Raw genomic sequence first — 24,149 nt, forward strand, 5'->3', positions numbered from 1 at the left:
TGCAAGCCCCGTTCCTGTGTTGCTGTCATCCCCCACGCGTGTCGTCCCGGGGAAACCCCACTCAAGTCTTCGCGAATCTGTTCAAGCGAAACGGACGAATCGGATGCTTCCCCGCCTAGAAATCGTGAATCACATCCAGCCATTCGGTGCACCATAGCTTCTCCATTTAACATCACTTTTCCTTCGGACATCTGTTAAGACTACAGACTAAGGGTTTGTCGGCTTTGCGAGATTCATCTCTAGTTAGGCTGTGCACCCTCGTATTCCGCCGAGGCCACGAAAATAACTGCGCGGCGTGGGGGGATCTGTCACAGAGTCAGCCCTGCTTACCCCTCCGGCCTTCTTCCCCAAAGTTTATCAAGACGTCGTCTGTGGCATGGACCCTTACAGTGTCTTAGCTCAGATGTAATATGCTGAATTTGGACAACCAGACTTGTTTTCACGCCCTGCTTTTCGGGCCGTAGTCGGCTTCCCGTTCTAGCCCCAGGTAGCACGAAAGGAGAAAGCCGTAGCGAGGACTTAGAAGACTCCGGACTTTCTTCGTGGGGCTGAGAAGCTGGGCAAGTTCCGTTTAGGCTGATTCCTTGCTGGGATGTGTGTGGGGGATTGGATCGGCCAGCCCTATTGTACTACCGCTTTGTTTGGGTCCGATGGAACAAAAGAGATATTTGACGCATGCACTCATACCCTTCCTTTGCAGCCGTGCCAGGCTTACTTTGTACTCGGCGCTAAATTGTCTGCACTTACAGGCTGGGTTCTACATCTTGTCACTACATTAAGCCAATTTTTTCGCCATGTCCTCGATTTTGGAGGCCCTTGCGGCCACAATGGCGGGGTGTCTGAAACGCCTGCATCCTCCGATTGCGTGGCTATGTAGCAAGAGATGGACATCAAAGTTTGGCACGGCAGTCCTCCGGAGTTCCCAGGACTCTATTCTAAGGGCAGATTCAAGTCCCTGCTTTTGAGTTGAGTTTCGAGGAAGCTCTTGATCTAAGACGCTAATGTGGCTTGGACTTCAGTGGCCAAGAAGAACGTAAGCCATTCGTCAAGATAGTGGTTCCTATAGGGGATCAATTTCGAGGTCACCATCCACATTTCAAGGGCAACGAGAGGCGGTTCGCACTACTTATCGGGAATATGGAACCCAAAACATCTTGAGTTATGGTAACACTATCCGCATCTAAGAGTAATCTTCTTGTCAAGCATTCTTTAAAAGCCAACGAGGACTTCATAGTAGAAGGTTTAGGCACGGAGGCCACTCAAGGAAGATCAATTGGCAACACTTTTGTCGTCATGAGGTGCGCGGAGGTCCAAATGTACATACACCGTAGAGCGACAACAACAATGTTGGTGTTTGTGAGTATAGCTATAGGTTTAATATAGGGCAACGGGGAAATTACCATACTAGCACTATCAAAAACATAAATCTTGTTACTCTGAGAATGTTGGGCAAGTGATGTTCTCTTCAGGGGCGACATGATCCATGCAAGTCCCGTGACTAGGCTAACCGAAGTCGACAAGCGTGCTTTGCGGGCAGAAGATTTCCTCAACCGTGAATAATCTCTGACCTGCGTTTCTTCTACATCGAGTATTCCTCTATTTCCCTGTCAACCCTCCCTCTATCTCTCGCCATGTAAGCCCGCAATGAATCAATTGACCTGTTATGCGACGCTCACATTTCCTACCCCAGGTTTCTCCTCCGCCGCACAGCAGCTCGTGCTCTATCGGCGAGTCCCTCGAAGGCTATCTTCGTGAAGCCACGTTCAATCAATACACGTGCGCCTGTTGCTTTCCGATCAAGACAACAGCAATGGAACGTATCGGTCTTCCAACGGAGATTCGCAAGCGACGAGGTCGCAAAAACAGAGAGCGAGGAAGCAAAGGCAGAGGCTGCATCAGAAGCATCTTCCGAGAGTTTTGCGCAAACCGCCGCCGAAGCGCCCGTCGAGGAATCTGTGGCACCCGCTCCGGAAGCTCCCCAAGCAGAGTCAACAAATGAATCCGCCACAGTTGGTGTCGATGCTCTAGAGGCAGCCGCCTCTCAAGGTACCGAGGGCAGAGGATTCAAGGGTCACAATGCGACCCCTAATAAGACCATCTACGTTGGCAACTTGTACTACGAGGTCACCGAGGACCAACTGAAGCGCGTTTTCTCCCGTTTCGGTGCCATTGATAGTGTCAAGGTTGTTTACGACAACAGGGGAATGAGTCGAGGGTATGACTTTCCCTCGCAAGTGATGATGTCTTTCCGCTAACCGCATCATCCAGCTTCGCCTACGTTGAGTATGAGAACATTTCCGATGCTCAGGCCGCTGTCGAAAATCTCGACATGCAGGTCTTCGAAGGCCGAAACCTCGTCGTGCAATTCCACCGACCCAAATCTGCCAAGAAGACGTTTGGTGAATTCCCGGCGAACCCTCCCGCCAAGACTCTCTTCATTGGAAACATGTCGTTTGAAATGTCAGACAAGGATCTCAACGACCTGTTCCGCGATATTCGCAATGTCATGGACGTCCGTGTTGCAATTGACAGGAGGACCGGCCAGCCACGGGGCTTCGCTCACGCCGACTTCATTGACGTCGCCAGCGCTACGAGGGCAAGGGAGGTGTTAAAGACGAAGGTCATCTACGGGAGACAGCTTCGCGTTGATTTCAGCAAGTCGGGAACACAACAGCAAAGGGAGCCGAGGCAAGAGAGGACTGACAGAGGTGGCAGAGGCGACAGAGACGACAGGTCAAGCAACAGGCCTGAGCAGTTCTAAGTGGAGTGAGAATGTGAAAAGGATAGACATGTGGATTGGCAAGCATAATAGTGTGGATGGTCAATTTCTGTCATGAAGCGAAGGACTTCCTCTTCCTGTCGCATACTGCGATCTTCTCGATTACCGTTTCCCTGCTGTTTTGATAAATTGGGCGATGTGTATAATATTAGAGGAGCGTCATGGCGTTTGACTAACCCCTCTCTTTGGCGTATAGATGAAAAGGTGAACGTGAGTTGGAATGAATTTACAATTGACCTTCCACCACTTGCTCTATCCTTTCTATGTACGCCTCACTGTTGAGGACTGTGGAGATGTGGGAAATGTGCATCGCTGTGAATGGCGTCTACCGAAAAGGCCCAAGACATGGCTTGATGTGTTGTTATTATCCGAAGACGAGGCTCTTTGCGCTCATTCACTGCTCTGTTTTCGTGCACGGTCGCCGGTTCCCACTTGTGGATTTGGACCTCGGCGTGCGGCAGCGAAACCGAGCCCCACGTCTTTCAAGCATTTGCTGATCAATACATAGCCACAGCCCTCTACGGCTTTCTTGTATACTCTATAGCAACCCTGGAGCTCCTCCCAGACATAGGTTGAGCTTCATCGACTGTTTCTTTTCTCGATTTTGGATTTCGACGATGTCGTTTCTCGGAGGCGCGGAGTGCTCGACCGCGGGCAACCCACTCTCACAGTTCACAAAACATGTCCAGGACGATAAGTCATTGCAGAGGGACCGTCTGGTTGGGAGGGGGCCTGGGGGTGTGCAGGAGGGTATGAGGAGTCAGCAGATGGGTGGAGGGTCGGACGGGGTAAGTTATCTTAGGCGCAGAGGGACGTTGTTGCGCTTTTGGACAGCTTCGAAGGCTGAGGGATGAAGACCTTATTCAGCAATGGCCAGGCTGACGATGAGGCTTCTAGATGATGAACGAATTCATGCAGCAGCCTGCCCAGCTCCCCCAGGCACATGGTCCAGCATCGCCCTTCGCGATGGAGCACATGCGGAGAGAACTGGAGCGGGCACAGCACAGCGGATCCCCAGGCTGGGCAGCAGAGTTTGACCCAGGAATGGAGGCACCAGCAGCCATGGGCCCGGGGCTGCAGGAGAGACCCGCAGGCTTCAATCCCGCCGAGTTTGCAAAATACCAGCAGATGAACCCGACCGCCCGGACAGCGAGCCCGACAGTCAGTTCTCCGCCGTCGATGATGGGGTACCAGCGGCCGATGGGCTTTGGCATGGGAATGAATGGAATCGGCATGGGCGGCATGGGCATGATGCAGCAGCCATATGCTCCACAAAACTTCCAGCAGCCCATGCAAGACTCTGGCAAGGGCAAAGGCCGCATGGTTGAGCTCGACGATCAAGACTGGGAGGCACAGTTCGCACAACTCGAAAAGTCAGATCAACAGCAGGATCTCGATGCTCTAGATAGGGAAGCGAATGCGCATATAGAGGCGGAGCTGAATGAAATGGACAGGTCAGTAGATCTAGACGCTCCTGATTTCGGCGATTTCGAGTCCATTTGGAGGGGCATCCAAGCTGAGACTGAGCACGCTAGACAACTTGCCAACGAGGAGAACTTCGTCGACGGCATGCACATGGGCGACATGGATCAGTGGGAGGGCTTCGATGGGCTGAACACGCATTCCGCTCGCGATCCCCCGTTTAGCGACTATCTTTTCGAGCAGAATAATCCCTTACAAGACATGGTCAATCCATTCGAGGAAGGCATCAAAATAATGGAAGAAGGCGGGAACCTCTCGCTTGCGGCGCTTGCGTTTGAGGCTGCTGTTCAGAAAGATCCACAGCACGTTGCAGCTTGGGTGAAGCTGGGAGAAGCGCAAGCTCAAAACGAGAAAGAGACACCTGCGATCCGCGCCCTTGAGCAGGCATTAAAGTATGATCCTTCGAATATCGATGCCTTAATGGGTCTCGCGGTATCATACACAAACGAAGGATATGAGAGCACAGCATACCGCACATTAGAGCGATGGCTAGCTACGAAGTATCCGACATTGATCAAAGAACCTTTATCCTCGGACGCTGACATGGGCTTCACGGACCGACACCTCCTCCACGAGAAGGTCACGAATCTCTTCATCGAGGCTGCACAGTTGTCGCCTTCGGGTGAACAGATGGATCCGGATGTGCAAGTGGGTCTAGGTGTACTCTTCTACGGCGTGGAAGAATACGACAAGGCCGTCGACTGCTTTGGAGCCGCCCTCGCCTCGACCGAATCAGGAACCACAAACTCATCATCGCAAGTCCATCTACTCTGGAACCGCCTCGGCGCCACCCTTGCGAATTCAGGAAGGAGTGAAGAAGCCATCGACGCGTACTCCCGTGCTCTGTCCCTCCGACCCAACTTCGTCCGCGCACGTTACAACCTTGGCGTGTCGTGCATTAATATTGGATGTTTTACGGAAGCTGCGCAACACCTTCTCGGCGCTCTGGCGATGCACAAAGTCGTTGAGCGGGAAGGCAAAGAGCGCGCGCGAGAAGTGGTGGGCGATGGCGTGTCAGATAGCCAGCTCGATAACATGATCCAGCAAAACCAGAGCACGAATTTGTACGATACACTAAGGAGAGTATTTGGGCAGATGGGAAGGAGGGATCTTGCAGATATGGTGGGCCCGGGTCTAGATGTGGAGAAATTTCGAGGAGAGTTTGAGTTTTGAGATGGAGGTAGAAGTACAGAGAAATGCGAATATAAATAATGAAGGGTATAACGACTGGCTGTTGGAAAAGGTCAGGGAGAGGGAGCGAGAGATTCTGAATGGCAGGGGCGAGGAAAATGTTGGCGATAGTTGCTGCTGGGGCACGCGGAGTGCGGAAGTTAGCATGGATTGTGTATGGAAAATTCGCGGTGGTGTTTAGGTTTGTCATTGCATGCATACATGTATGCATATCAATGAAGGGGCTTGGATGCACTTCTGCCAGGTCAAACGTATCACGAATAAACAGCATGTCATCTCTCTAGGGTTCGTAAACTTGAATTGCCACAATCGTGTCTCTCGGGGGCTCCGAATCGCATCATTTAGGCACGGTGCAAGGTCAGACATTTGGCAGGAGAGTAACATGGAATTAGGATCGTATCTTATCGGGGTTCTGATCCAATGAACGCAGCACGGGGTAAAGATCGCCATCCTAGTTATCCTGCAGGAACAGTTCGCTGTTCGCCGCCAACCCGGGTCTTGAGTTGCGGACCTGCCGTATGCGGGAAGGAGCTATACCGGACAGTATGATGAGGGACATTTAAAGTAGGAAGATGTCCTGTAGGTAAATTCAATTAGCACTGACTCTCTTTGGTTGAGCGTCTGTGTGGGCTTTTTGGTTTTTGTGGCAAAGTGATACAATGTGGCTGAAAGATTTAAAGACTGCAGCAGTGGGGCTAGGGATGGTGGGAGGAGCTGTGGCACAATTATATCCAGGGCAGAGTCCTGTAAATCATACCTGTCTACTTCGTACGTCTCCCACCTTCCTCCTGCTTTCCCCCTTTTCTCCCTCCCATGCAATCCAACCCCATTCAACCCGACCCTATCCAACCGAGCCCCACCCCATCCCCCTAACTCCCTGGCCCAGAACCCTCTCTCCTCTCCTGTCCCCCGCAAAACCCCTCCATCGTCGACTCCTGCTGCACTGAAACCTTTGGTGGCCTCCTTCTGTCCACACAATTCTGGTCTACCTACACCAACCGCGAGTCCTCGGGTCAGCTTCTCCCCCAAAACTCCTGGACACTGCACGGTCTGTGGCCTGATTTTTGCAACGGGAGTTTTACGCAGTACTGCGACCTATCCCGACAATACGATCCCATTCCCTCGCCGAATACTACTGACGGTACGAGGAATGGAACGAAGGTGCCCCCGTATACAGGGCCGGATATCGGGACGTTCGTGAAGGGGTTTGGGAGGTATGATTTGCTGGATTATATGAACACGTACTGGATCGCGCAAAACCAAGAAAACTCTGGGTTCTGGGGTCATGAGTTTAGTAAACATGCCACCTGCTTCTCAACTTTCAACACCGCATGCTATGGTCCGAAATACGTTCAGCATTCCGAGGTGGTGGATTTCTTTGAAACTGCGGTGCAGTGGTATAAGAAAGTCCCAACGTATAAGTGGTTGAGGAAGGAGGGGATTGTGCCAAGTAATACGACGACGTATAGTTATAAGGAGATTGCGGGGGTGCTGGGGAGGAGGCATGGAGCAGTGCCGTATGTGGGGTGTACGGGACAGAGATGGAATAATACAGAGGAGGGGAGGGGTGGGGTAGATAGCGGGTTTACGGTACTGAGTGAGGTTTGGTACTATGATTATGTATGTTGGACACCATCTGGGAAAGGGGTTTGAAGCGAAGATGTGCTAACGACTGTTGTATAGGCATATGGTCGGCCGCAAGATGGGAAGACGGTGCCGGTTAATGCGACGGGGAGTCAGACAAATTGTGCGAAGGTCGAGGGGGCGATTCGTTATTATGAGAGGACGAAGGGGTCCGAGCGGACCCCTAGGGTACCATATTGAGAGAAGAAGTTTGGGGAAGAGGGAATGGTAATGTGTGATGAATGAATTGAAAACGAAATGGAATAAAAAAATGTCCTTGGTCTTTGAATTTTAGCACTATTAACAGAATTAGATAAGATGGCCCAGACATTGGGGACTTGAGACCATCATGCCTGTCCACTGGTGGTGGAGATCCAGTGAAGCCGTGCGTGGAGGAACCATTGGATTCCGATCTCGACGCCAAATGTCGCCCTCCACCAATCGCGTTTGCCAGCGTGGACCAAGACGACCAACGGCAAGCCGGGTTGACAATTTGTCCGTCATCCCGAACTTGCAGTCCCTCTGCTTCTCTTAAACTCTATCTCCGTTGCCCATCGTCTTCTGCTTCTACTACATCTACCATTATTCCCCATCGCAATGGCGTTCCCCCCCACCTCCACAATACCCTCACGCACATTCCGGAAGCAACAATGCCTCCCTTATCCACCATAACGCCTCTCCCCACCCGTTGCCCTCTAAACTACCCTACCCCCCCACCCCACCACGTCGGCACACCACCAACATCCTTTGTCAACCCCTGGCCCTCCTACAACCACACAAATGTATCCCAGGTCATTAAAACACGGTGGTTCAGTCCGAAAAACTACGCTCCCGTGCCCCAGGACAGGGTCGGCCTTCCCGCGATCCGGACACTGAATTTCGGGGAAGAATCTGCAGAGAATGGGTTGAAAGCGACATGGATCGGCCATGCGAGCTTCCTCGTCGAGGCCACAAAAGCTGAAGGGAAGGAAAGGGGGATGAGGATATTACTGGACCCTGTATGGAGCGAGAGAGTCGGGCCGTATGGTATGATCGGCCCAATACGATTTACGCCTCCGCCGTGTACGGTTGATGAGCTACCCAATGTTGATGCTGTGTGTATCAGTCATGACCATTATGATCATCTTGATTCGGATACATTGAAGAAGTTGAATGCGAAGCAGAAGGGGGATTTGAGTTTTTTTTGTGGGTTGGGGGTTAAAGCTGTGCTGTTGGGTTTGGAAATAGGGATAAAAGATGAGCAGGTTGTGGAATTGGATTGGTGGGATGGAGTTAAGGTTGAAAAAGAAGGCCTAGAAAGTGTGGAACTTGTGTGTACTCCTGCGCAACATCGGTCGGGGAGAGCGCCGTGGAATTTCCAGAGGACGCTCTGGTGTAGTTGGGTTGTGAAGGAGACTCTCACGCCATCTTCTAGGGCTGGGAAGTCTCTTTTTTTCGCAGGTAAGCCCCCCAACCCCTGTGTCCATACATTTTTCTGGCATGGATAATGGTGTGGTGAATGTTGTTAACACCTCCCAGGCGATACAGGCTACTGCCACGTCCCCTCCGACGACCTCCCCTCCCACCACTCCGCGCCCCACCCTCCCTGTCCCGCCTTTAGCGAAATCGGGACTCTCCATGGGCCTTTCGATCTCGCTCTCCTGCCCATCGGCTGCTACCAACCTCGTGCTTTCATGTCCGGAGTGCACTCAAGCCCGGAGGACTCAATTTCTATACATAAGAACGTGCGGAGTAAGAAGAGTATTGGGATGCACTATGGGACATTTAGGGGGAGCTTAAGTGAGCATTTTGAGCCGGTTACCGAGCCGCCGGAGAGGTGGAAGAGTGCGGCGGAGAAGGAGGGATTGGTGTGGGGGTCGGAGGTTGGGTTGTGTGATGTCGGGGAGACGGTCGTGGTTTGAAAAGGAAGGGGATTGTTTCATTGGCATACACAGGTTTGAGATTTTGTTTTCAAGAAGTGCAACCTCAATTCATTGCTGTTAACCCCGGAGCTCGCTACCTTAGCACCGCCTCATTCACAGACACCTCGCTAAGCAGGGTATCCCTGCAAGTCCAAGGCAACGTCAGGCAACACTGCGCCACATCTGCAAGCTAATTCCACACCGCGTTCAGCTGCTCAGGCATCTCTAACCCCGCATCTATCGCTGAAGTATAATTCGTCACTGCGAAGCTATCTCACCTGAACCAACTTCAGCTTCCCAGGCAGTACTGGGGGCCGACGGCGGTGAGATACTCGGAGGTTCTCAGAAGAAGACTCGGTATATAGCAAGTCCATTTTCGTCCACTTTTCTCCATCAGTCTGTCAATCTCCAATCAACCACCCAGTACTTTTCAAAGCCTTCTGCGTTTTCTGGAGTATTTCTTCACTTTCCAAGTCTTCGTATATGACCCCCAACTCCCCAATCGACCAGTGGACCATCATTATGAACCACTCCGACGCCACCCCAACTCAAGCTCCCCAAGCCGGAGCCTCTGAGCCCAAAATCGATCTCACCATCAACACTAAACCCACTCCCAACGATACCACTACCACTGCCACCGAGAAGAAGGACTCCGACTGCACCTGTGGCGCACGCCCCACCATCAAACGCAACGACACCAACGACTCTGCCGCCGAAGACGAATATATTCCCCGCTCGGGTCGCACACGCCGCCGCCGTGACCCCCCCATCCGAATCTACTCCCGCTCTCCCATCCGCTACCGCTCCCGCAGTCCCGCTCGCTCAACCATGATTTCTTCATCCACAGCCCTCCTTGGAAAAGTCTCGAACTTCGACGGCATCGCCGATCTCCCATTCCCAGCCCGCTCTAGCGTTTACCTTGCCACCTTCCCGTTCACCGACCGTGATGTCAAAAAATGGTCGTGGTTGTTTGTGCATGGAGTTGAGGATACGTTTATCGGCAGGCGAGGAGAAAGAGAGGTGGACGTAGATGTCGATGAATTTGGATATCCGCTTCCGCCAGTGTATCATCACCGACGTGCGCGGTCGCCGTACTACGACCCCGTTAATACGGATGTTCCATCGATTTTCTTGTCTCGTGCGCTTGATACAGGGGTTGTGCCAGAGCCGTCAGGTAAAGAGGACGCCAATGCGGGACTTAAGTATTGGATCGTGGTCCAGAATGCCAAGGGCAAGTCGTGGAAGCTGCTTATTGCGGATAACCGTACGGCGGCAGGGATCATGATTTATTATGAAGCTTTGAATGGGAACTCGATTCCGTTTGTGGGCGCTGTGTTGGGAGATCGGAAGAAGGGAGAGAGGGTGAAATTTGAGAGGGTGGAGGGGCTCGAGGACATGGCATCGATAAGGGAGAAGGAGGAGGGCACTATGGGCGTCGTTTGTTAGACTGGGATGGAACTTGGGCTTTTAGATCTAAGATTTTGAGGTTCTCTGCGGGGGTTTTACGTTCCGGGGTTTCCTTTTCGTGCTGTAATAAGGATTTGGCCCAGAATTTGACGGCGATGGTAGGGACTTCGTTCTTGTTCGCGATTTTATGTGGAATGGTCTCGAGAATACATTCATTTAGTCTAAATCGAAGTTATGAGTTCGCTTTTGCCTCTATTTCTCATGAAATTTATTCCATAGTAACTTCCCAAAGTCGAACTGGAGACTACAAACACAAAAATTGGAGTAACCTTCTTCGAACATGTGGAAAGTATGCTAACACTAGTCGTGAATTTCCGTGGTGTTGTTGCTCTTATTAGCTACCCCAATGTAGGGAGGTCTGTTTTGAAGGCTGGCAAAGCTTAAAGATTTCCACAAGCACATCTCAAGTAACGTTCGTCCCTGCGTTGCCGGATGCACGGTGTTGCGGGACAGGTTCACGCTTTGGACCTTCGGAGTCTCTCCCTCGCAAGTGTACGAAGCTATGGTTAATGCGCCACGATTCTATAGCTATTTTTCCTTTAAGAGACCAGTCTCTGACGAGGCCGGTCGCGATGTTAGTTATGCTGTCGATTGTTTCGTCAACGCTGTCAATTGACCCTTCAGCGATACCCCCCTGTCTATTCTCGATTTCGAGGATCTCCCTAGAAGTCGGTGGGCCTAAGAGAAAGCACGATCAGGGAAGATTGTATCTCTGAGCTTGAAAGGCTGCTTTAAGATAAAAAGGATGTAGTCCGAGAGTTTCGCCAGTTCGAAGAGAAGATCGCGAAAAGCGTACCAGCGTGGCGGGATGCTCAAGAGTCACTTAGCATGCCATAGCTTGCATTACCGTGCTCAGATGTCGCTGGATGCTATTGCGCTGAAATTAACCCTATACCTACCGTAGACCAGCCGCCAAAATAGCTGTGGTGCATAGCAATGGGTTTCTAAAAGTGTCTACGGCGGCCATGTGTTTATTCCCGCCCTGCGCTGCCCACAGTTGCCTGACAGCTACTTTCTCCCTTCAGCTCTTCAGCGCGGGGTTTGCAACAACATTCTTACACTCCACATATATATTATAGCCCTCTCCTCCCGTCGAGATAGCTGCACTTTTTTGCGTTGCTCTTGATAATTCCTCCGGCGAGTTATCCACCTGCACCTTGCCAGAATACGTGAATTTGCCCCCTGTCTGCTTTGCTATGACACGAATGGATTCTTTCAAATACGAACCGATCGGCCTTAAGGGGCCTGCGTTTCGGTTACTCCGCCTTTTTAAAAGCGCAGAGCCTACCATTGAGTGCGAGCTCTTTCAAGCCTGGCTCCACGGCGATAGCACGATTCCCTACGAGGCTTTGTCGTATACATGGGGTGACAAGGCAATATATGAGCATATAAGGATTAACGGGAGAAGTCTCGGCATAACTAAAAATTTGTATCGGGCACTTTATAATCTCCGTTCGCAACATACGGACCGGATACTTTGGGTAGATGCAATCTGCATTGATCAAGCTAATACGAGTGAACGAGGACACCAGGTTCAACAAATGGGAAAAATATATTCTCAAGCTGATGGGGTTATCTTCTGGTTGGGCCTACCGACACGCGAGACAAATATCCTTATGGACTCTCTAAATGAACTGCAGAAGGAGGTTGCTATATATCCATATAAGGACTGGAACCCCTCGGACGAGCACTGGGCGACCCAATGGTCATCAATACAGCTCGGATTAAGTAGACAGCACTCGGGTCTAATGGCGCAACAGCGTAGAGGTATGGAGTTGCTTTTGGGGCGGCCTTGGTTCAAGAGGGTATGGATTTTGCAAGAAGTCGCCAACTCAAAAAGGGCTGAGGTTTGTTGTGGTACTAAATCTATTCCGGCAAGCTTCTTTGCACTTGCCCCATCGCTAATAGGCATGGCACCAGAATCTCATTGTCAAGCCGTCTTGGACATAATGCCGGGCCTGTCAAGGAAAGGTTCTTGGTGGAGCCAGAAGCGAGATCTTTACACACTCTTGCTAAAGTTCAAGGGAAGCAAAGCAAGCGACGAACGGGATATGATATATGCGCTGCTCGGCATATCATCAGACGCGCATGACACCGATATTCTGCGTGCAGATTATACGAAGACCGCTAAGCAGGTTGTTCACGACGCCATTTCATTCTTATTCGGCCACTCCAACTTTACTTGTCATAAAATCTCAGAACTCTTACGCAATTTCACTTCTTTAAACACAATATCTCTCTTCCATCTTGCGGGATCACATCATGAGGACGTAGCCGCTTTTCTTAAGGACCGAGGAGGCGAGGTTAGGGTTACAGAGGACGTGGTCAAAGCCGCAATAGTGAATATAAGGAGTGGGAAAGAAGTGATAGAGCTTCTTCTTAAGCATAAAGGAGGGGAAGTTAAGATCACAAAAGCGGTGGTTAAAGCCGTCTCAAAGAATACAGTAAGCGGAGATAAAGTGATGGCGTTTCTTCTTGAGCAACGAGGAGAAGAGGTGGTCAAAGCCGCGGCCGAGAATATAAGGTGCCCAAGTGAAGTGACGACGCCCCTTCCTCTTAAGCAGCAAGAAGGCGAAGTCGAGGTTACAGAGGATATTTCTAGTGAAAGAGGAGTAATGACGCTTCTTCTTAAGCAGCGAGGAAGCGAAGTTAAGATCACTGATGGACTTGTTACGGGGCTGGCAAGATTTTTTAGCACAACATCTATGATGAAGCTTCTGGAGCAGCGAGGAGGAGAAGTCAGGGTTACAGAGGAGGTAGTTAAAGCCGCAGCAGGAAATATGGAGAGTGGGGAAGACATGATGGCGCTTCTCATTAAGCAACGAGGAGGTGAAATCAAGGTCACGGAGGAGGTGATTAAAGCTGCAGCAGAGAATATAATTAGTGGAAGAGAAGTAATGGCGCTTCTTCTGGAGAAGCGAGGAGACGAAGTTATGATTACAGAAGAGGTAGTCAAAGCTGCAGCGGGGAATAAAATTAGTGGAAGAGAAGTAATGGCGCTTCTTCTAAAGCAGCGAGGACGCGAGGTTAAGATTACAAGGGAGGTAGTTACAGCTGCCTTACAGAATACGGGAAGCGGCCATAAAGTGATGGCGCTTCTTTACAAGCAGCGAAGAAGTGAGGTCAATATCATTCTTGGGCAGACTAGGCCAAGTCTACTAAGACTCGTGAGCATACTTATACTAATACTTCTAATGCTTGCGAGTCTGGTCCTTGCCTCAAGATCTAGTCCACAAGATTTACGGCGGACTAGCAACACCTATTTAGTTATAGTTCAATCTTCTTTAGGTCGTCGGCTGATCTTTTCGGATTATTGGCAAAAGTTTGTCTGTAGATCGCACTAGTAGTAAGGCATCAGAACCTTTTATTTTAACATCAGCGTTAGAGCCCTCAACTAATACGGATGTCCTTTGTTTCTTCTGTATTGAGAAATGTAACGGCTTAGGCTTCTATTGTGGCTTATACTAAGGCAGTGAACACGGGCATCTCAGCGGCTTGGGAGGAGCAGGAGAAAGCAGAATTTCCTGCCAAGTCACCATTTCCTGCGTAAGGACGCCTATGAATGGTACAACACGGCGAAGGCGATTTTGCACTAGATATCCTCACATAAGCAGGGAGAGTGGAGGATGGCCTACCCGCTATGGCCACAGCGTTGTGAGTTGTTGGATACAAAGCGTGTTGACCATATTATAAACATTAACCGAGCTTAGCAAATGATATCCGCTTCTGCTAGTGTATCATCACCGACGTGCGTGGTCGCCGTACTACAACCCCATTAATACAGATGTTCCATCGATTTTCTTGTCTCGTGCGCTCGATACAGGCCTGGGTTGTGCCAGAGCCGTCAGGTAAAGAGGACGCCAATGTAGGACTTAAGTATTAGATCGTGGTCCAGAATGCCAAGGGCAAGTCATGGAAGTTGCTTGTTGCGGATAACCGTACGGCGGCAGGGATCATGATTTATTATGAAGCTTTGAATGGGAACTCGATTCCGTTTGTGGGCGCTGTGTTGGGAGATCAGAAGAAGGGAGAGAAGGTGAAATTTAAGAGGGCGGAGGAAGTGGCATTGATGAGGGAGAAGGAGGAGGGCACTATGGGCGTTGTTTGTTAGACTAGGATGGAGCTTAGACTTTTATAAAGATTTAAGATTTTAAGGTTCTCTGTTAGTGTTTTACAATCCACTGTTTCCTTTTTGTGCTGTAATAAGGATTTGGCCCAGAATTTGACGGCGATGGTAGGGACTTCGTTCTTGTTCGCAATTATGTCGAATGGTCTCGGGAATACATTCATTTAGTCTAAATCAAAGTTATGAGTTCGCTCTTGCCTCTATTTCTCTTGACATTTATATTAATGTTTAGACAGGAATGGTAAACAACAACACTATTGTCACTGCCCTACAAGCACAATTGCTAAAAGCCTCCACCACTCTGGATGTACTTGTCAGGCCGCTAGTCCTTATAAAGGATGATAATACGCTGCAAGGCCTGAAGCGGTTTGCACTACAGTCCTTACGCGCGACAGGTATATATACTACTTTGTACGCAGATCAACTGTTGGTTGATTATTCGCACCTTTTAGTTGTATTGGCGCAGTGGTACAGAGCTCCGTCCTTACAGTACTCTCCTAGCATTAAAATTGGATTGTATTTACATGCAGTAGAGTAGATATACACAATAGAGGGTAGCTATAGTGTTTGCAGTTACGGAGCTCTCCATGCGCTAGCCACCAACACTCCTTTGACCCACTGCTGCCTAGCTACGCCACATGCTGCGGCCTAGAGCTATTGCTGGCCTTAAGTCACATGACGGGTTCACCTAGTACTATATAAACCCGTAGTTACCCTCCTTTAGCAATCAATCCAGTTCCTCATGCCTCTGGTGCTTCACATAGCTTCACATATAGACATAGGTAGATATGTAAAGCGACTAACCGCACAGACTGCCTCGCCGCTAAAGTCCTAAGTAAGCGGCTAAATCAGCTATAGAGAGGTCACCGTGGATACACTATTGGTATTCCTTGCGGCCCTGATGACGACTGGACAAGTGTCTTGCTTAGCAATCTCTAGTGCGCGACGCACAGGGATTCGCTAGATAAAAGTAATCGACCCCTGCTATCGCTACCAGGGACCGCTAGAAAAATTCATTCGCAAGCATACCCGAGACGATACTCGAAGCAAGTAACTAATAGAGGGGTTTCCTGGGCGGGAAAATTCAACTCTGGGAGGGCTCGAGCGCACGACATGGCTACGCTAGGCAGGGGTGTAAGGGGGAAAAGCTGTAAGAGGCTAGACCCCCGCGAGGGGATTTGCGCTGTTTGTTCACTTCTGTAGGCGGAGTTTCTTGTACCATCTCCGCTGGATCGCAAATCATCCAGGGATTCTCTCCTGCCACCTGTGTCGCTATAGAAAGCCAGAAAATCGATACAACTGGATCGTGACCTGATGGAGACTGAAATTTTAATGCAAATCGATGGAGGGGGTAATTCTTTGTCCTCCTCTTCAACCAGGAATTTTCCTTTACTTTCTAACATTACGGAAGGGCTTTCAATTATTTAGGAATGGTCATCGGGAGAAAAATTATCGGTTGTTCAGCTCCTAGAGCTGGGCAATCATCTCTCTTAGAACCTACTCGGCCTGTGCACGACTTCGCTTTCTTTCAAAAACGCCTCGTATTTTTGAAAAAAAGGCGAAGTTGTGCACAGGCCGAGTCACAATGTCACTTCGCCCCATGCTTTTTATCTGTTAAGCATTATTCTTCAATCCACGTCGAAGTAGGTAACCATGTATCCAGCCGTCCGATATCCCATACCTCTTTCCGTCCATGGATCCTCTATCAATCAGTGCTAGTTGCTGCGCTTTGGTGGGTTCCATTGGGACTGTCTCCCTGACAGTCAACAACTTTGTTCGCAGAGTTCGCGATGCCCGCAGCGACTTAGACGCCGTCTCCCGAGAGCTCGGGTCCCTCAAGACAGTTCTTGAGCTACTTGGCGACGATGTTGAACAATATGGGGAAAACCACATGGCAACAACACTTGAGAAACAGGTGCTTGATATCCTCAAGAATTGTGATATTGTAATACATAGTATTGGCAGAGAGCTGAAAAAACATGGAGACGGAAAGAAATTTACAAAGGGGGTGAGGTGGTCAGTGAATGGAAGGGGCGATATGTTGAAGCTAAGGTCCAACCTCGAGGCACATAGGGCAGCTTTGGATTTAGCCCTCGAAATCATGGTTTTGTGAGTTTTATCACTTTTTAGACTTCTTGAGGTAAAATCGCTGATTCCTGGCCCCTTGAAGGAGTATCACGAGAGATATCAAGACCGATACTAGGGAAATAAAGGGAGATACCACTGTGATCAAAGGAGACATAAGCCAGATCCTGGGAGAGCTTAAAATCTTGCATGAAAAGTTCGATCTAGCTAAGAACGCAGTACCCTGGGTTGCCATCCCGAGTACATCTCCGGAAGACTTCTTGCAGCCATCTCTCCAGGCCGAGGATGGAGAAACTGCTTATAACGGTGCTTCGCAAAGTAAGCAGCAAACCTGAATTTCTACCAGCTACGTGAGCGGACTGCCATGTGATAACACAACTTCAGTGCAAGACTCCAGACTGTTAGCGCCAGCCGAAATGGTCAAAAATCTATCCTTGGGCGAATCCAGCGGCAATGATTCCTACCAGCCAACATTACACAGTCGACAAATTCCGAAGGAGCAAGAATTTCGACTCCAGAATATTCCTACCTCTTTATCCGCACAGACACCGATACTTGGTCAGCGGAGCCAGACAGAATCAGCTCGTCCTACCACGTCGTTAAGAAGCACTTATGCTATGTCAGCTGTGCCTCAAATTCCACCAGGAGTTCCTAGCGGGTTAAATATAGCAGGGACAGGAGGAGATATAAACATCGGCAACTCAAAGCAATCGTTGTCTGGTAACTTCTATGGAGGCATCCACGTCTCACAGTAAGCAAGTCCCTGACCAGAATGCTTGAGAACTCCATTGACTAAAACATAACCAGGGGACCCAATCAGTCAAACCCATTCGCTGCGTACCTCCCACAGGCAAACATGGGGCTAAATGAGCGGGCATTGTTGAAGGCAGCCGGTAAAGCTGACTTCGATGAGGTTCTAAGGCTCATACGAGCTGGGGCGAACTTGGATGCCATAAACGAGGAGGGTCAGTCTGCCCTAACAATGGCTATCAGCAGGCAGCATATGAACGTTGTCAAGCTACTCATAAACAACGGAGCGACAATGGATCGCTCGGGCTACCTTGTAGCAAAGCCACTTCATGTTGCCGTTGGCACCGGCAACATGGAGCTGGTAAAGTGTATTCTCGACAATGGCGCCGACATCGATGAAACAACTGCAATCGGTCCCGTCTTAATAGTAGCCGTAATGGCTGGCCAGAAGAACCTTGTTTCTCTCCTGCTATCTCGAAACGCCGACCCCGATGTTACCGGATCGACGACATCACACTCGGCGTTGTTCTGGGCTGTGTTGAAAGTGAATAACGACTTAGTCCCAATGCTGCTAAAGTACGGTGCTCGTGACAACTGTCTGGACCCGCAGTTGAAACCCCTTATGCGTTTACTCAATCCACACTGTCAAGCCCTTCTCAGGGATTGGACAACAAAACCATACAATGAACATGCCAGGATATTGCGTCACGCATCTTCGGACCAAGTCCAAAAACAAGCCGCAATCTTCTGGGGATTAAGCTGTGCGAGTAAGCATGGCCATAAAGAGGTCTATTCAGCATGGATAGAACTCGCTGAAGAGTTTGCAATTCCTGTTAGTGAAGGTTGTAGATTAATAACCTAAAAGGATACAGTCAACTCTCGATAGCGCGATACAAACAGGGAGCTGGGATTATCTTTTTTATATTGAAATATTATTAACGTTGTAGCAAAATTGTTATGTAAGATAACTATCTAAGGTGCTCTAGATAGCCTACTTAGATTTCTAAGCCTTTACTTTAGTATATAGCTACTGTAGAGTCTTTATTTACTAAAGGGTTATCCTATCTGTGATGACCAGTGTAAGGACGGATCTCTGTACCACTGCGCCAATACAACCAAAAGGTGCGAATAATCAACCAACAGTTGATTTGCATACAGAATAGTATATATACCTGTCGCGCGTAGAGATCTATTTACTGCTTAGAAAATGGCTAGAGATTAGCACTTCACCAGGTGCAGCTTCATAAGTTTGCAAAGGAAAGACTCCTGGGGGTCTGATCGTGAAAGTGTCTCGTTACACCGTGCGTCCCGTGACGTAGGGACGTTAATTAGAATTAAGCATCTTATTCTACTTGCCATCAGGAGATTTCCAGCGACCTGTTCAGGCAACTTTAAAAATCTGCCCATGGCTGTGTCGACACCTTTTAGTCGAAATGTTTTTATCATGGATTCTACTTACTCTTTTAGGTAGCACTGACGGACCATCCATTGCTGTCAAAGTGATCTGCATTTGGCTTCTTAGTGTGCAACTTGATATTTGGTCTGTCTACAAATATCCTACCTCAGAGAGCAGACAGATATCTTTTACAACACCCGGAACCCTCCCTGGCCTTACCCACCCATCTATCCCAAAGTTGGAGGCGCACTCCCATCCATCTTTGCCTTCTCCTCACACATGGACACTGGTGCGCCAAACGCCTTTCCCACGCTCTCCACCGCCATCAACCTCTCCCACCAATCCATCGTCTTCGGATAATTCTTCCTATACTCCGGATCCATAAACCAATTCAACGGCCACAACAACGAACTCGCCACACTCAAATCCGCCAAACTCACCTCCTCATCCCTAACCAACCACTTCTTCCCCTCCTGCGCAAGATGCAATTCTAGCCTCTTCAGCGACCGCTCAAACGCCGCTTCCTTCTCATCCCCGGCCTCGGGGTCGTATTTCTTGCGTCCCAAAACATGTGCTAAAATGGTCTGACTCGGGAAGAAGAGCTCCGAGTCAGCGAACGCAATCCACATCTGCACCAGGGCACGGTCTTCGACGCTGCGGCCTAGGAGTTGCGCGCTGCAGGGTCCAGATTCGGAGACGTAGTACGCCATGGCTGTAGCTTCGGCGAGGTAGAAGCCGGAGGGGGTTTCAAGAGCGGGGATTTTGCCCATGGGGAATTTGGCGAGGTAGGAGGGGGTTTTGTTGGTGACACCATATTCGAAACCAGGTTCGACGGCAAGGTCAAGGCCGTTGAAGTTGGCGGCTGCAAGGGTTTTGGCGACCCGCGCGTGCAGAAAATTGGTGCTTGTATGGAGGGTTGCGAAGGGGGCCATGGTGGTGGTTATGGGGGGTGGTAGATGGGAGAGGGAAAGTGGATATGGTTTAGTGTTAAGTTTAGGGGAATTGAGATTTGATTTTGGGATAGACTGGTCAATTGATATGGTGGTGCTCCAGTGAAGAAATATACTCCGCCTCTAGCCAAGACGTGTTTATATACTAACTACTACCCCTAGTCCATTGATGTCTTCTTCTGGATCGGAATGCGAAACACGACTATTTTAGTTGCTGCCTAAACTGCCTGACCAACCAGTCCTCGTCGGACGACGATCGGAACCCTCTTTGATGTAACGTATCCTCATTTTTGTTGAGAAAATGGTCTGTTCTGCTAATTGTTGTGGTGTTGTGGCTCTAGCAATGGTTTCACATTGTTGACGGACGAATCGCGGATGGCGGGATTGGTCAGCAAGTCTGGTTTAGGGAAATCTTCATATTGATAGCGGTGTGTTTGGACCTTTGTGAAGGGATTGATGGAATAAACCAGCCTATGGGAGACTTTATAAAGACATAGCCACGCATCAGATGGAGTCATCTTAGTAGAGCGGTGTATGGGATCTGACTTTGTGATCAGTATCGTGCATCAGAAAGCTTTCGAGAATGGCTTCCCCGACGATAATTCAAGTAACACAGGCATCGCTGACGGGGATAATTGATTGAGGCGGTGGGGGGGAGGACGAATTGAATAATCAGGGCTTTTATATGGAAGTTCTCGTTATGGTCAGGCGTAGTTCGTGGGGGGCCATCGGAGGGGTACGAAAGCTGTCATAATGAACTGTCAAGATCGATGCTGTAAAAAAACGAGTCCCATAGAAGTTTTCATTGCAGAACTTTCCTTATTCTCGAAGAGAGGTAGACTTAGGAGCTTTCAGTAGCAAGCCGTTTTATATATATACACTTTAGTGGATGGCGTATTTACGACCAGAATTGCGTCAGAGTGTTAAACGGCAAACGATATGGCATTACTGCCAAGTTTCCGCTCTAAAACTTATGGAGACGGTAGTAAGAGCCGGTGTGGCATCTCGTTGATTACTTCTGAGCTACGCCAAATGTGTTGCCAATATCTGCCAAGAACTTCTTCTCTTCTTCGGTCGCCTCTCTCCCAAGGCATGCATTCCGGTGTGGGTATCTTCCAAACTTATCCAATATTTCCCTGTGGTGCTTCTCTGCCCCTTTGCTCTTCTCGAGATACTCGGCAGCCTCTGGCCGGTTTGCTTGGACGAGATCAACAACCATGTCTTTCAATATTGCGTCCATCTTGTGATGGTCTTCTATTTTTTCTGAATGCATCAGGGGCATGTAGAACCATAGCCGATAAGACGGATTATGCCGCCACATAGGATGCATATCCGGACGGATGATAGGGCCGTCTGTCGATAGTACGGTCGATAGAAAGGACTGCGCAATCTTGTCGTAGTGAGTGTATATCTTCACAAGTCCCTCATTCGTCCGATATATGTTACGACTCATCTGATCTAGTAGGAGAATGATGCCCAATGCCGTCCAAGCTGCCTCAGCGCTGGCGTCCCCGGGACTTCTTTCCGCGGCCGCGTGTACTTCCTGAACAAAGGGCTCTGCAGTTGGCTCTGGCCACTTCTCAGGCGCAATTGCTTCCAACGCTTGTCCAAAATTATCCCGACAGTGCCCGTCGAATATCATTTTCTGTTCTGGACCTGCCATCCACCACCTCTGCATCACTTCAGGTTTCGGAATCGTAGTATTGACGGAATGGCCCTCAAACCAAACATCTCGTATGCGCTGGTAAAGAGCAGGGTTGAAGATGTCTTTGTTGAGCGTGAGCGAAGACATGGGGCGTCGCTGGGCGTTTGGTAACAGCGACAAGACAGAAAGGAGTCGGAGGGGTGCTGTTCGTCGCGTGAGCATCTGGATGCTAGTCGTCAAAACTATGGAGGGTCCTCCGTTGCTCGTCTTATAATGCCAATCAAGACAAAGCCCAAAGCCATCGCTCTGGTGGCTTGTAAGGACTCGGTGTTGAGGAATGCCGAAGCACGCCTCGTTCTCCCCGTGATTCGTGCGGGGATTGAGATGCTTAGTAATAGCTTTACCTTCCCCACGACTCCTGACCTCCGCAGTTAGACGCCTTTGCTACGTCACGACTCTCATAGTCAAACATTCCCTATTCCATAATCTAGCATCTATACCCCATTTTACTCTGATACTACGGAAAGGATAACTCATAACTCACTCTTCTGTCCACAACATGGCACTCTCCTTCAGCCCTGCTAGTACTTCACATTTCACTGCCACCATCTCTCTCTGAGGTTTCTTCAAGTTTTCCTCCAAATTAAGCTGGACCCTCGGCTCTTCTCCAGCAAATATCTCTTCACCATGCCTGTACCTAACATTGACATTGCCCAACTTTCCAGGTGAGTTCACAGTGTTGTGACAGCATCATCCCCCATTTGGAAAGCATGCTGCGATTGAGGCGGCCGCAGAAATAGGAGAGGGAAGACATATGGAAGGCAATCCTATTGGCTGAAATCCACGATGATCCCAGCCTTCCAAAGTCTCTATGCGACGAGTGCTCCCTCATCCGTTAGCTATTCCTAGCAGTAAGCCATGAACATTGGTGGCATGTTAGGCTCTGACCAGCTCGACGCAATGGCTAGGCTAACGAGAGTCATGGGGAAGGGTCTTAGCGTCGGCATAGACATCACGCGGAGGATTACTGGGCCAGAGATTGAAAGTAGGAACCGTCGGAGGAACATAGGGTAGTTGATCGAGAATGAAGATGCCGTTGAGTTTGTTTCGAGTGTGCAATTGACTGCTCCTGGTTTTAAGGAGGTGGAGTACAGCATCGCAAGGATACTACTCAGAATGAGTTTCGTGTGATCGCAATGCGCGCACACTTTTCCACCGCCAGCTGGGAAAGGGACATCCACATCCCTCCCATGAAATCGGACACACCCGCTTTTCTTGCCTTGAGCGTACTGGAGTAGGACCATTGGACTAAGAAAGGGCTTTCTGTCCTCGCTTTCCTCTGCAGGAATAATATCGCGCATTAGAACCGCTTAATAGAACGCCCCGTTTGGCGGATATAGAGGAGAGAGGTACGCCATAAATAAATCGACAATCGGGGAAGGAAATGGATTTTTAGGGGCGAGACTGGAGTCGATCGCAAGGCATCCTCCTCTCGTTTAGGGAATTAGCTAAGGGAAGGACAGCGGTTGGATATGGTAGGTAGAGAGCAGTAATTGGTATGAAATATTGAGCCGGGGGCATTTCAAGTACACTTTCAGAAACCCGTGGGTTGAGTTGCGTCGCAATATACATCACGCCAAAGCTCCGTTTACCTTATCCACGAGAGCGTAAACTCCAGAGGCTAGCTCCCTCGTCACTATATGTAGGCTAATACAGAACCATTCACTCGTCATCTTTATGCTTGTGCGTGATGAACTCGAAGTGATCAGACTCCAGGACGCACCACGGTTCATTTTGCTCAGGCAGTGAAGAGCGAAATGGACATCTCGTTCTAGTAAAGCTACACTACTGCAGATAGTAACAAGGAAAGCAAGCCGAAAAGGGGGTCTTTGCACACTATTCTTTCCACTCCGAGCTTGCGGTTTGACTCCAGGCGAGAATGTACGGTTGTAGGTAGGAATGAATGAACGGCTGACGTGAGAACGAAAGGTTGAAGGTGAAAATGAAAACCCATGCCCAATCTCCAAGAAGAGATTATGGAATCCTCTTGGACCTCAATTTGAACCCGGACTAAATCTGTATTGCATTGCGGAAGCTAAACACAACACTAAGGATCTGAACGCGTCTGACCTATGCCTAATTTCGCTTGTGAAGAACCACATGTTACATTTTGTTTGCAGTAGTCACGCATGGCTCTGACGATAGTCGCATGCATGTCACGATATATATAGACCTCTAGGTGCACTCCTCTAGCAATCAATCTAATCTCTCATATCTCTGTGCTCCCACAAACTTCACACATTTTAAGGCCGGAAATAAGTTATCGCGGTACTTGCACGCCATAAGAAGACTTTAGGTACTCAGAAAAAGCATTTGGGATTGTAGGAGCGTAAGGAAATGAATATATACTACGTATGAATTGCGTTATAATGGAGTCAATCAGAGCAGTGAATAACTGGACTTGAAGCTAACTTGGCCTAGTCCTCAAGACGAAGAGGACACTGTAAAAGGTCTCCTTCTTCATGATCTTTAATATTGCCATCCGGTTCACCATACCCCAATACCCCCAATACCTCACCTCTGGCCAGTCTAGCGTACCTCCACGATCACTAGGAAGAATTGGATCATTCTGAGTCTATCATGTTATTTTTCTGTTTCGAATCTACTAGCACTACCTCTACTTTAGTCCACTCACCTCGAACATTCCCAAAGCTAAGACCATCGTTAGCGCTAGTCCTATTCCTTCGCCTGCTT

General features: G+C 49.4%; 9 protein-coding genes across 9 annotated transcripts; 7 read left to right on the top strand and 2 right to left on the bottom strand.

Annotated features, from left to right (window-relative positions):
* Positions 1-1,561: 1,561 nt before the first annotated feature.
* Positions 1,562-3,021, top strand: BDR25DRAFT_266865 (RNA-binding domain-containing protein). Its single transcript, XM_033687017.1, has 3 exons — positions 1,562-1,633; positions 1,691-2,215; positions 2,269-3,021. Coding segments are annotated over exons 1-3 (1,020 nt in total). The 5' UTR covers positions 1,562-1,631; the 3' UTR covers positions 2,762-3,021.
* A 269-nt stretch (positions 3,022-3,290) lies between these two features.
* On the top strand, positions 3,291-5,694 carry BDR25DRAFT_305518 (TPR-like protein). Its single transcript, XM_033690424.1, has 2 exons — positions 3,291-3,567; positions 3,677-5,694. Exons 1-2 carry the CDS (start codon positions 3,397-3,399, stop codon positions 5,432-5,434), a joined length of 1,929 nt encoding a protein of 642 aa, XP_033544290.1. The 5' UTR covers positions 3,291-3,396; the 3' UTR covers positions 5,435-5,694.
* Positions 5,695-6,153: 459 nt separating this feature from the next.
* On the top strand, positions 6,154-7,340 carry BDR25DRAFT_291853 (ribonuclease T2; the record flags this gene model as incomplete). The annotated part of the gene is made up of 3 exons (XM_033688618.1): positions 6,154-6,220; positions 6,339-7,072; positions 7,136-7,340. 3 exons carry the CDS (start codon positions 6,154-6,156, stop codon positions 7,274-7,276), a joined length of 942 nt encoding a protein of 313 aa, XP_033544291.1. The 3' UTR covers positions 7,277-7,340.
* A 300-nt stretch (positions 7,341-7,640) lies between these two features.
* Positions 7,641-9,189, top strand: BDR25DRAFT_266875 (N-acyl-phosphatidylethanolamine-hydrolyzing phospholipase D). The gene is made up of 2 exons (XM_033687018.1): positions 7,641-8,515; positions 8,594-9,189. The coding sequence occupies exons 1-2, from the start codon at positions 7,726-7,728 to the stop codon at positions 8,974-8,976; spliced, it is 1,173 nt and encodes a 390-aa protein (XP_033544292.1). The 5' UTR covers positions 7,641-7,725; the 3' UTR covers positions 8,977-9,189.
* A 28-nt stretch (positions 9,190-9,217) lies between these two features.
* BDR25DRAFT_305519 (uncharacterized protein) lies at positions 9,218-10,650 on the top strand. Its single transcript, XM_033690425.1, has one exon. The coding sequence runs from the start codon at positions 9,460-9,462 to the stop codon at positions 10,420-10,422; it is 963 nt and encodes a 320-aa protein (XP_033544293.1). The 5' UTR covers positions 9,218-9,459; the 3' UTR covers positions 10,423-10,650.
* Positions 10,651-11,648: 998 nt separating this feature from the next.
* On the top strand, positions 11,649-13,787 carry BDR25DRAFT_374729 (HET-domain-containing protein; the record flags this gene model as incomplete). The annotated part of the gene is made up of 1 exon (XM_033697342.1): positions 11,649-13,787. One exon carries the CDS (start codon positions 11,649-11,651, stop codon positions 13,785-13,787), a length of 2,139 nt encoding a protein of 712 aa, XP_033544294.1.
* A 2,475-nt stretch (positions 13,788-16,262) lies between these two features.
* BDR25DRAFT_374732 (uncharacterized protein) lies at positions 16,263-18,440 on the top strand (the record flags this gene model as incomplete). The annotated part of the gene is made up of 5 exons (XM_033697343.1): positions 16,263-16,678; positions 16,740-16,972; positions 17,039-17,405; positions 17,462-18,236; positions 18,432-18,440. The coding sequence occupies 5 exons, from the start codon at positions 16,263-16,265 to the stop codon at positions 18,438-18,440; spliced, it is 1,800 nt and encodes a 599-aa protein (XP_033544295.1).
* Positions 18,441-18,905: 465 nt separating this feature from the next.
* On the bottom strand, positions 18,906-19,849 carry BDR25DRAFT_305520 (glutathione S-transferase). Its single transcript, XM_033690426.1, has one exon. It carries the CDS (start codon positions 19,730-19,732, stop codon positions 19,028-19,030), a length of 705 nt encoding a protein of 234 aa, XP_033544296.1. The 5' UTR covers positions 19,733-19,849; the 3' UTR covers positions 18,906-19,027.
* A 781-nt stretch (positions 19,850-20,630) lies between these two features.
* Positions 20,631-22,756, bottom strand: BDR25DRAFT_344850 (uncharacterized protein; the record flags this gene model as incomplete). The annotated part of the gene is made up of 3 exons (XM_033693985.1): positions 20,631-21,813; positions 21,940-22,086; positions 22,344-22,756. The coding sequence occupies 3 exons, from the start codon at positions 22,754-22,756 to the stop codon at positions 20,763-20,765; spliced, it is 1,611 nt and encodes a 536-aa protein (XP_033544297.1). The 3' UTR covers positions 20,631-20,762.
* Between the last annotated feature and the right edge of the window lie 1,393 nt (positions 22,757-24,149).

The sequence above is a fragment of the Lindgomyces ingoldianus genome (genome assembly GCF_010093535.1).
Source record: "Lindgomyces ingoldianus strain ATCC 200398 unplaced genomic scaffold BDR25scaffold_29, whole genome shotgun sequence".
In the NCBI taxonomy this organism is placed as follows: domain Eukaryota; kingdom Fungi; phylum Ascomycota; class Dothideomycetes; order Pleosporales; family Lindgomycetaceae; genus Lindgomyces; species Lindgomyces ingoldianus.